We start from the raw sequence: 12,177 nt of genomic DNA on the forward strand, positions 1-12,177 counted from the left end.
AAACATGCCAAAACTGTGTAATTACACCCAAATCCAATGACAAGGTGGCTTTCCAAACACGATCTAAATGTTAACTGCGGATTTGCACATATAGTCTCTCCTGCATTTTTTTCCCGGACAAATAATCACTTGGGGTTCTATTTAAAATTAATTTCTGTATACTAGCTGGTGAAATATTTACAGTGTCATGTCATCTAAGCTCCGGTTGGTCATAGATTTTGGCTTCATTTTTTTAAAACATTGTTTGCTTATGAAATAATTATGTTTTGAGGAATTTTTTTTCAAAAAAGTCAAATTCTCAAAATCTGGTTTAGGATAATTTTTGGGTGAAATTTTTTCTTTCACTCACAAACACATGAATTTTTCTTCAAATAAAGTTTATATCCAAATACAACTTCAACATTCAAAAGTTATTTTTCAACATAACTTCGAAAACTCTTTTTTCAAGTTTCAATCAAATTTATGTCCAAACGCTAGCTAAGATAGTGGCAGGTAGTTATATATTAGGAACCTGAATTAAATGGTATTTTAATATGTTATATCATATTAAATTTCTAATATTGTAAAAGTTGTTTACAGTCATATCTGGATTGCAATCTTTATAGCGATAAAAAATACCTTTCAATAAAAAGGAAAGAAAGATCTACAAAATATATGTCTAGCTAGTCCATCTTGCTATTTGATAAACATCTTTCGATTTTTAGTCTCGTCGGGACGATATTTGGTTGTTTATTGAATATCCAATACTTCCTTGCGGATTCCGAATTTCTGAAGGAACAACAAGTAGTGGTTTTTTTTTGTTGCTAATAAGGATACTTATATTAGAAATTAAGTAACGTAACAGTTATAGTGTTGAGAGATGTAGTCCCCACCTATTTAACTAGACTACAGTTAGTAGAGTAGTTAGTATTACACTATACTATAGTTAGTAGTTGAGTTAGTTATAACTAACACTTGTATAAATAGTAGCTTAGTTCCCAGATCAATGTAATTGTGATTTTTCTGCTCAATGGAGTAACTGATTTCTTCTTCCTCTCATTTCTTCTCCTCTCACAGCCATAGCTGAAGCTTCGTGACATGGTATCAGAGCTCGGTTAAACGAGTGTTAGCTCAGCTGTGATGGATCCAATTGAGTCAATTACCTAAGTAAATTTGATCAATTGAGCCAATTCTCAATCTGAATCTCACTCCTCACAAGCTAGGGTTTGGAGATTTGTTCGATTGAGCCTCGATTGACTGTTAATAGCTGCATTTCTCTTTAATCTCAGAATTCTCAGAGTTTTTCCTTCAATTTCTACAACAATGCCGGCCAATGAAGAAGTTGCTGATAATCAGACCTTCGCACAATCAGTTGATCAAGTCGATCATCATCATCCTTTGTACATTCACCCATCCGATACACAAGGTTCTCTTCTCATCTCTATTCAGCTACAAGGTTCTGAAAACTCCTCTATTTGGAGTAGATCTTTGAAAATCGTATTGCATGGTAAAAACAAATTAGGCTTTGTCTTAGGCACCTGCAAAAAAAAGTAACTATGATGTTAGTTTTCACGAGCTATGGGATAGGTGCAATGCAATGTGTTAGCACGGATTATGAATACTGTGGCACCAAATTTGATTAGCACTGTCATCTATGCCTTCGATGCCTATATTGTCTAGGAAGACCTGATGGAACGATTTGACAAAGTAAATGCTTCTAGAGCAGCTTATCTACATAAGGAAATTGTTACTTTAACACAAGGAGAATCCTCTGTGTCTGTGTATTTCTCTCGTTTGAGGGAACTCTGGGATGAGTATGAAACACTTACTCCTCCACCTTCATGTGGTTGTCCTGAGTCAAAGAAGCATGTAGAACCCTATCAGCTTCAAAAGCTTTATCAGTTTCTCACAGGCCTCAATGACTCCTATGAGAATGCCAAAAATCAGGTGTTAATGACTCGACCATTACTTAATCTAAACCAAGCCTATGCCATGATAATCAATGTAGAAAGCCAAAGGATCACTGGAAAAAGTGTGTATGGTTCTAATGATAACAATGAAGATGCTGTTATGATGAGTAATAGAGCTTAGAATAGTGGTCACAATGGAGGATCTAACAATTCTGGAGGTTATACCAACACTGGCTACTCTGGAGGTTACAAACCTAAGAATTTCTTCAACAAATCAACAATTCAGTGTGACTATTGTAAGTGTAAAGGTCATACAAAGGAATACTGTTTCAAGCTCCATGGATATCCTAGTGATTTCAAGAACAAGAGAAGAGGAGGAGGTTTTAATGCTCAAACAAACAATGTGAACAACAATATGAATCATATTGAGAACAACTATGTCTGCCCTCAGAAACACAAGGCAACCAGCTGAATTGTGCTGCTCCAGCTCAGTTCTTTACTCCAGAGCAATACCAGCAAGTCCTGCAGATGCTGAACAAGGGCAAAGATACTGAACCTATTGCTAACTCAGCTACTACAAGGACATCAAGTATACTATATGCTTTTATGTCTACTTTGGTGGATCATAATTGGATAGTAGACACGGGAGCATCTTATCACATAGTGCATTGTCTAAATCTATTGGACTCCTATGAGGAAGTATCAGAGAAGGATAAAAATAAAGTCCAATTGCCTACTGGAGAACAAGCTTCTATTACACACACTGGAATATGTTCTTTCTTCAGAAATATGAAAATTCGGAATATACTTCACATTCCGGATTTCAAGTATAACTTACACTCAGTGTCTAAAATAATAAAAGAGTTAAGGTGTTTGGTGGCATTCTTTCCCGGATTCTGTGTCTTTCAGGAACTCTTCAGTGGGAAGGTACTGGGGATTGGTAGATAAGAACTTGGACTCTACATCCTCAAGGCTGCAGACAGACAAACTCCTGAACATCATACATTACCAAGTGCAAATACAATTGTTAGCACAAATAAAACTGTTAGCCATAATAATTCAAGTCCATGTAATGATTTCTCTTTGTGGCATAGGAGACTAGGACATGCTCCTCTAAAGGTACTGCAGAAACTACATAATCTTCATGAGTTGCATCTAACTGATCATCAGCATTGTACTGTATGTCCTATTGCAAAGCAATCAAGGCTACCTTTTCCTCTTAGAACCACTTGTTCTACTTCTATTTTTGATCTTGTTCATGCAGATGTTTGGGGTCCATATAGACTACCAACTCATGACAGCAGGAGATATTTTTTAACCTTGGTGGATGGTTTCTCTAAATACATTTGGATTTTTCTTCTAACTACTAAGGCGGATACCATTGTAGTTTTAAAGAACTTTCTTACAATGGTGTCAAATCAGTTTAAAACTACAATCAAGTGCCTCAGAACTAAAAATGGCACTGAATTTGTGAATGATCAAGTCCATTATCTGTTGCAAAGTCCGGGAATTCTACATCAAAGTTCTTGTGTTTGTACACCCCAACAAAATGGGTTGGTGGAGAGAAGGCATAGGACTATATTAGATATGGCTAGAGCTCTCAGATTTCAGGCCTTTATACCTATGATATTTTGGGGTGAGTGTGTGTCTATAGAAGTGCACCTATTGAATAGATTACCTACTGGACTTCTTCAAGGAAAATCTCCATTTGAAGCACTATTTCAGAAGACACCTTCCATAGAACATCTTAGAGTATTTGGTAGCTTATGCTATGTCACAAAAGTGCAGAAAGGTGATAAGCTCAGTCCTAGGGCAATTCCAGCAGTTCATATAGGATATTCATCTTCTCAAAAGGGCTATATTCTCTATGATCTACATTCCAAGGGCTTCTTTGTCAGTGGAGATACTGTCTTCAAGGAAGACATTTTTCCTTTTAAGCACATGCAACTTGGAACCTCTCTCTTATTTCCTATACTAGAGTTTACAGATTCACCAATTGAAAAGAGTATTCAACCTGTATCTGTTTCAGATTTGCCTACTTTTAGTGTTCAACAAATGTCTTCTCCTTCTAGTCCTCTCTATGGTGATCATTCTGAACCAACCCCTTCTATTCCTCCTTCTGCACCCTCAGTTTCTCCTGAAGGTCTCAGAAGATCTTCTAGGCCTTCTAAACCTCGTATATGACTAACTGACTATGTAGACCAGCGCAAGAAATCTACATGTCCTTATCCTGTATCACAACATGTTTCTTACAATCAACTGTCTTCAAACTACAGGGCTTCTCTTGCTGCATATTCAGCTATTGTTGAACCTAGAACATCAAAGAAGCAAGTGCTGATCCGAAATGGATTGAAGCTATGCAAGCTGAGATTTCAGCATTACAAGACAATAACACCTGGTCCTTGGTTGATCTGCCTCGAGGAAAAGTTCCTATAGGGTGCAAGTGGGTCTTCAAGGTTAAGTATAAGTCTAATGGTGAAGTGGAAAGATATAAAGCATAGCCAAAGGCTACAGTTAACAAGAAGGCCTGGATTATACAGAAATATTTTCTCCTATGGCCAAGATGGTCACAGTGACGGCTGTAGTTGCATTAGGTGCTGTATCTAGTTGGTACATATTTCAGATGGATGTTCATAATGCATTCCTTCAGGGTGATTTTCTAGAAGAGGTCTACATGCAAGTTCCTGATGGCTTTTCAAGCCAGGGGGAGAATCAAAAGGTGTGTAAGCTACATAAGTCTTTGTATGTATGAAGTAATCACCTAGGCAGTGGAATCTTAAGCTAACATAGGCACTCCTAGACATGGATTTTATTCAAAGCCATTATGATTATTCTTTGTTCACCAAAAGAATAGGAGCTAATCTTGTAGTCATCCTAGTTTATGTGGATTATTTGTTGGTAACTGGCAGCAACTTACTTCTCATTCAGCAGGTCAGAAAAGATTTGCAGGAGAAGTTCAAAATGAAGGATCTAGGGGAGCTAAAATATTTCCTTGGCATTGAGTTCTCAAGGTCTCAGAAAGGTATCCTAATGTGTCAAAGGAAATATGACCTAGAATTGGTATCTGAACTTGGCTTAGCAGGAGGAAAACCATCCTCTACACCTCTTGAGTTCAACCAAAAACTCACCTCTGTTGAATTTGATCAAATAGTAAAAGACAGTGACTCTGAAGATGTGCAACTTGAAGAGAAGGGAAATTATCAAAGACTAGTTAGGATGCTCATGTACCTAATAATGACAAGACCAGATATAACCTTTGTTGTTCAGGTACTTAGCCATTATATGCATGCACCTAAGACTTCTCAAATGGAAGCTGCTAGAAGAGTAGTAAGATACATCAAGTCTACACCTGGACTTGGTTTGTTCATGCCAATAGGAAGCTGCAATAAACTAATAGCCTATTGTGATTCAGATTGGGGAGCTTGTGTTGAGTCTAGGAGGTCAGTCACGGGGTATGTGGTTAAATTTGGAGATGCACTAATTTCCTGGAAGTCAAAGAAACAAGGGACAGTATCAAGAAGCTCAGCTGAGGTAGAGTTCAGAAGCATGGCAACCACAGTAGATGAAATTGTGTGGTTGGTTGGACTTTTCAAGGAGTTAGGAGTGGACATTGCTCTGCCTGTGACTCTATACTGTGACAGCAAGGCAGCAATCCAAATTGCTGCACATCCAATTTTTCATGAACGAACTAAACACATAGATATTGAATGTCATTTTGTAAGAGAAAAACTAGTACAAGGTCTTATTCAAACTCAACATGTTGGTACAACAGAACAAATTGCAGATGTGCTGACAAAGGCCTTGTGCAAACCACAACATGACTACTTACTAGTCAAGCTGGGAATGAAGAATGTATTTCATCCCTCAGCTTGAGAGGGAGTGTTGAGAGATATAGGCCCCACCTATTTAACTAGACTATAGTTAGTATTACACTATACTATAGTTAGTAGTTGAGTTAGTTATAACTAACAATTGTATAAATAGTAGCTTAGTTCCCAGATCAATGTAACAGTAATTTTTCTACTCAATGGAGTAACTGACTTCTTCTTTCATTTCTTCTCCTCTCACCGCCAAAGCTGAAGCTTCGTGACATATAGTTATTACAAGCCAAGACTGTTCGAGCTTTCAAGTCTTCAGAACAATCCTTATTGAAAGCTGATAAAGCAAAGGGAGGGGGAGATAAGTAATATAAGGGATGCCATGGTTGTCGTCCATATGAGGGTGTGAGGTTCATCCCATGCTTAGCCAAGGTATCTGCTACAACATTAGCTTCTCGGTATACATGTCTAAGCTCCACGTGATCCAATTCCAGCATCAGTTACCTTCAGTCAGAAATAATATGTAAGTAAAGTTCATTACCATGTTTGACCGTGGTGCACAGTACCTGTGAATCAGTTTCTATTTGAAGCTGCCAGAGGCTAAAGTCTTAGCTAACTGTAGGCCTAGCCGAAGTGCTATTGGTTCAGCTTCAGTAGCAGAGAAGCAAGTTAAACTGCTTGTGAATCCCGGGATCTATTGATTGGTTGAGTTACGAAAAATTCCTGCAGCTCTAGCTCTGTAGTTGCTTGATTGAAGGCGCCGTCAATGTTAAGCTTGACAAAGTTATTAGGCGGTGGGTACCATTTATTGTAAAGAGTGCACGTGTTGGCTCTAGGAGAACGAGCTGGTGAATGAAAGAAAAATTCTATAAGATGATACATGACATCAATTACAGACAACTCCTTGTGGGGATTATGAAAAAGATTATGATTCCGTATAATCTGACGAGTGTCTAGCTTATATATAATTCTAACTCGTATTCTGTCAAATAATAGTATAGAAAGATGTCGAACCCACAGAGATTGGTTAATCTATTCTACAAATGTTTCTTGTTTTAGTTACTATTTAAGAAAATCAGAAAGAGTTGAGTTGCGAGTTAACTAACCAAAAATGTGTAAATAAAGCAATGGAGAAATATTTTTTTATTTCACAGATATAAAAAGATGTTGGGATCCTGACTTCACTTAATATTCTTATTATATAGTAGATATATTTATTCTTTAATTTCTATTTCTCATGAATGTATAAATGCCTCTCACGATTACACCTATATATTATTACTTAAGTTGAACAATTAGTTGCACTCCTTTCGGTTATACAAATTAATCATCAAAATAGTAATGTTAAAGAACTAGAAATAAAGGCTCGAACTGAAAATGCTCTTTTTAGTAAGTCCCTTTCAGTTACCCTACTTGTTATAATAGATTACTATAATATTTGCCTCTCTCGATTACAAATAAATGTAAAATTAATTATAACATAATATAGATAGATATCACTATATAAATATGAACATCTATCAATAAAGCAGATAAAATAGAATTTAGCTCAAGCATGTGAAATTATAGAATAATATCTATTATTATAAGAAATATTAAGATCTGTCACTCTCCTAACATAAGAAAAGTGACTCCATATTGGAGACAATACCGATAACGAAAATATTCTTGCCCATTAATAAGAAAATAGAAAGAAATATTCTGTCACGACCCAAATTTCACCTCTGTTGGGTTTCGTGATGGCACTTAGTCTTAGGGACTAGGTAAGCCTAACATTAAATGAAACAACAACAACATTTAAATAACATCTAACAAATTTGAAATAGAAATCTCTTAAAACTTTACAACCCCAAAAAAGGTAGTACAAGCCATAAGCTCTACAGAGTTTGCTACAACTGCTAAATATAACTGTTGGAAATAAGTAAGAACAATGTGTATACAAAATAGGAAGGTGACTCCGAAGCCTGCAAATGTAGCAACATGTTTACCTTGAGTCTCCACGCAACAATCCACACAGCTACTAACGAGCAAGAAATACCTGGATCTGCACAAAAATGTGCAGAAGAGTAGCATGAGCACACCACAGCGGTGCCCAGTAAGTATCAAGACTAACCTCGGTGGAGTAGTGACAAGGAACAGTCAAGATACCTACTGTGACGACCCGGCCGGTTGTCTTAAGAATTAACGCCCCGATCCCCCATTAACTGCTTCCCCTAAGTTTATTTCTGCTATTTTGGTTTGCCGGGACATTCAGTGTTGGGTTTCGGAGAGTTTTGGGACACTTAGTCCCTAAATGAGAGCTTAAGTGTTGAAAAGTGGTTCGTAGTCGGAACAGTGTGAAGATGACCTTAGAATGGAAATTCGATGGTTCCGTTAGCTCCGTTAGGTGATTTCGGGGTTGGGAGCGTGTTCAGAATGTATTTTGGAAGTCTGTAGCTCATTTAGGTTTGAACTGCCGAAGTTTGAATTTTTGAAGTTTCCGATCCGATAGTGAGTTTTTGATCCGAGGGTCGGATTGGAATTCCGGAAGTTGCAGTAGCTCCGTCATGTCATTTGGGACGTGTGTGCAAAATTTCAGGTCATGCGGACGTGTTTTGGTTAGGTTTTTGATCGAAAGCGTATTTTGATAAAATTTGAAGTTCTTAGGCTCAAATCCTTGTTTAATTTGAGTTTCCGGCGTTGTTTTAGGTGGTTTAAGGATTGGTACAAGTTTGAATGAGGTATTAGGTGTTATTAGTGCTTTTGGTTGAGGTCCCGGGGGCCTCGGGATGATTTCGGGTGGTTAACGGGAAAATTTGAGAAGTGTTGCAGCAGCTGAAGTTTTTCCCTTCTGGTATTTTTGCTTCTGCGGCTTGGGAACCGCAGAAGCGGAGCCGCAGAAGCGGCCTTAGCATCGCAGAAGCGGAGGAAATCCTGCAGAAGCGGACTCGCATCTGCGAGAAAGCAACCGCAGATGCGGAACCTTGGATTTTTATCAAAGCCGCAGAAGCAGAACCGCATAAGCGGTTACTGGTCCGCAGAAGCGGAAATCCCTGTTCAAATATAGAGATTTCGAGGGTTAGTTTTCAGAAATTAGAAAAATCAAATTGAGCTCGGGGAAGGGCGATTTTGAGAGGGTTTTGAAGAGGAGATTATTGGGTAACGTTTCTTTAATCCCTTCTAGTTATATTTCATCATTATGTAGTTAAATCCATCATTAAAATTCGAATTGAGGATCAAAAATTGGAAAAATTGGGTGAAACTTCATAGGCTAGACTATTGAGTTTTGAGTGGGTGTTTGACCTCCGATTTGGGAGATTTTTGTATGGTTAGACTCGTGAGAGTACGAGGGTTCTGAAAATGTAAAAATTATTCGATTCCGAGACGTTGGCCTGAAGGGCATTTTGGTCATTTTACCTAATTTCACGCCGTAGCTTTGAATTAAACAGTGAAACCAGTTGTTGCGATGTTATTTACGATATGTAATTGAATTGAATAGATTTGGGCCATTTGGAGTCGGATACTCGTGGCAAAGGCGTGGTTTCTGGTTGATTTTGTGCCGGTTCGAGGTAAGTGGCTTGTCTAACCTTGTGTGGGGGACCTTTCCCCTTAGGATTTGTTATTTGGTATTTTTTGGTGCCTTGTACGCGAGGTGACGAGCGTGTACTTGAGCCAATTGTTGAAAATCCGATTTTTACTTAAGATATTGAGATTGAGTTTCTTTCATATTTGCTTTATTCTACTTGCAATTATAACCTGTGCTAGATTAGAGAAGCATGTTTAGTTGATTTAACTTGCCTAATTGCTTAAGTTGCCTTGACTGTACTACGTGAAGCATGCTAGGCCAGAACTACCTGTTGCTTGTCTTTTGTACTTCATTTCTGTGTATCTTCTGGTTGTGATTGCGCATTTACATTGGGACTACGGATGTGGGATTCCGGTAGCTCCCCCCTTTGTTTGTTTATATTTGGGACTACAGGTTCGATTCCCGGTAGATCCCTTTGCACTTTTACTTTGGGACTGCGGGTTAGATTCCCGATAGATCCCACTGCACATTTATGGTTGGACTACGGGACGATATCCCGGGAGATCCTTCGGATTTGCACATGAGATGGACTACGGGACGGTATCCTGGGAGCTCCACTGGACAATTGAGAAAAGGACTACAGGGCAGTATCCTGGGAGGTCCTCATTGTTATCACTGGTATTGAACTGTACATATTCCGTGTTTACTCTGTCTTGGTGTAGTTGTTATTGCTTTGTTGACCTGTCTTATCTCACTGCTGTACTCATTATTACTATCAGTTTTTCATGCTGTTAATTTATTATTATATTTTACCTCAGTAGGGCCCTGACCTTCCTGGTCACTACCCAACTGAGGTTAGGCTTGGCACTTACTGAGTACCGTTGTGGTGTACTCATTCCCTTCCTGCGCATGTTTTTCATGTGCAGATCCAGGTACCTCCACTCAGGCGCACTATCCTTGAGGTCCGGAGAGATCTAGCGGAGACTTTGAGGTATATCTGCCGCGTCCTCAGACCAGGAGTCTCTATTCTGTCCTAGCTTTAGTAGTTAGCTTATCTTTTTCTTTCAGTTGTTTAGATATTCTGGAGTTAGAGCATCGTATACATTCCTATTAGCCTGTGGTTCCCGTGAGTTTCCGGGTTTTGGGATGAGATTTTAGACTTCCGCGATTTATTGTTGAGTTGTATGTGCCAAGTGGCACCTATATACAATTTTCTTCAAATTTTGCTTGGTTTAGTTCAATGTTTTCCGCAAGTTATATTATTTTTTTTTGCATTGTTAGGCTTACCTAGTTGTAGGAAAGTAGGTGCCATCACGACATGTTCATGGAGGGTGAACTGGGGTCGTGACAAGTTGATATCAGAGCTCTAGGTTCATAGGAGTCACGGAACACAGGCCGGTTTGTTAGAGTCTCGCTGATCGGTACGGAGACGTCTGTACTTATCTACGAGAGGCTATGTAACTGTTTAGGAAAAATCTTCATTTCATTTGAATTCCTTGTCGTGCGATATTTTTGGACATCAATTCTAAACTTCTGACTTCTATTCTCTCACAGATTGTGAGGACACGTGCTAATCGAGATGATCAGGCACCCGCGCCCCTACTGCAGCCATCAGAGGCCGGGGCCGGGGCCGGGGCCGGGGAAGAGGTCGAGGACGTGCACGTGGTGCAGCCAGAGCACCTGCGCGAGCTGCCGCCGAGGTACCACCAACAGATCCAGCCGGAGCCCAGGCACCTGGCACACCTACTACTGCCACCACTACTCCAGCTCTCCAGGAGACTTTGGCTCAGTTCATGAGCATGTACACCACCTTGGCTCAGGCAGGGTTGCTTCCCCTTGCTGCAGCCACATCCCAGGCCGGGAGAGGAGCACAGACTCTCGCCGTCCACAATCCTGAGCAGCGAGTGCAGGTTGAGTAGGCTCCCGAGATTATTCTCGCACCGCCTGCAGTGCCAGTTTAGCCCGAGGATTGGTCAGCTGCTTCAGAGGACGAGCAGCGGAGACTTGAGAGGTTCAAGAAGTATGATCCCCCAGTGTTCAGTGGATTAGCATCAGACGATGCCTTGGGATTTCCAGAGGAGTGTCATCGTATTCTTCGCACTATGGGCATAGTGGAGTCCAGCGGGGTTTCTTTCACTGCTTTTTAGCTTCGGGGAGCCGCCTATGATTGGTGGCGCACTTATGAGATAGACAGTCCAGTCGAGGCTGCTTCACTGACTTGGACCCAGTTCTCGGATATGTTCATGAGAGAGTTTGTCCCCTAGAGTCTCAGGGATGCATGGCACGCAGAGTTTGAGCATTTGCGCCAGGGTGCTATGACCGTTTCGGAGTATGCTATCCGCTACACCAGGTTGGCCAGGCATGCACCGGCCTTGGTTGCTACAGTTTGGGAGAGAGTTCACAGGTTCATTGAGGGCCTTATCCTACCCATCAGGTCTAGCATGGCTCGAGAGTTGGAGATGGACATTCCTTATCAGCAGTACTGAGCATTGCTAGGAGGATTGAGGGTATGCTCGCCAGGGAGCGAGGGGAGAGGGAGGCCAAGAGGTCTCGAGAGTCGGGTCACTACTCTGGTGCCCGTACCCCAGCAGCAAGTCGTTATGGCAGAGGTTATGTGGGTCGCCCTGTACATTCAGCTCTTCCAGCAGCCGGCAGCGCTCCAGCTCCACCTGCACCTCAGGAGCCTTACTATGCACCTCCAGTTTCTAGCGCGCTTCCTGCGCGGGGTGCTTCCAGAGGTCAGTCCAGCAGACCTGACCCTAGCCAGTCACAACCACCGCGTCCTCCCAGAGCTTGTTTCGAGCGTGGTGATACACGCCACATGGTTAGGGACTGCCCCAGACTTGGTAGGGGTGCATCTTCACAGACTGCTCAGCCACAGCGTGCTCCTCAGAGTTCTCAGGCATGGTCACAGCTCCAGCTGCTACCTCACCTGCCCAGCCGGCTAGGGGCAGAGGTCAGGGAG

At 40.8% G+C, this 12,177-nt stretch overlaps 1 protein-coding gene across 1 annotated transcript; it reads left to right on the plus strand.

Annotated features, from left to right (window-relative positions):
• The first annotated feature begins 1,302 nt into the window (after nucleotides 1-1,302).
• Nucleotides 1,303-4,325, plus strand: LOC109211079. The gene is made up of 6 exons (XM_019374581.1): nucleotides 1,303-1,476; nucleotides 1,660-2,056; nucleotides 2,341-2,716; nucleotides 2,799-2,816; nucleotides 2,984-4,032; nucleotides 4,090-4,325. The coding sequence occupies exons 1-6, from the start codon at nucleotides 1,303-1,305 to the stop codon at nucleotides 4,323-4,325; spliced, it is 2,250 nt and encodes a 749-aa protein (XP_019230126.1).
• The last annotated feature ends 7,852 nt before the right edge of the window (nucleotides 4,326-12,177 follow it).

Source organism: Nicotiana attenuata, unplaced genomic scaffold, assembly GCF_001879085.1.
Source record: "Nicotiana attenuata strain UT unplaced genomic scaffold, NIATTr2, whole genome shotgun sequence".
Taxonomy (NCBI): domain Eukaryota; kingdom Viridiplantae; phylum Streptophyta; class Magnoliopsida; order Solanales; family Solanaceae; genus Nicotiana; species Nicotiana attenuata.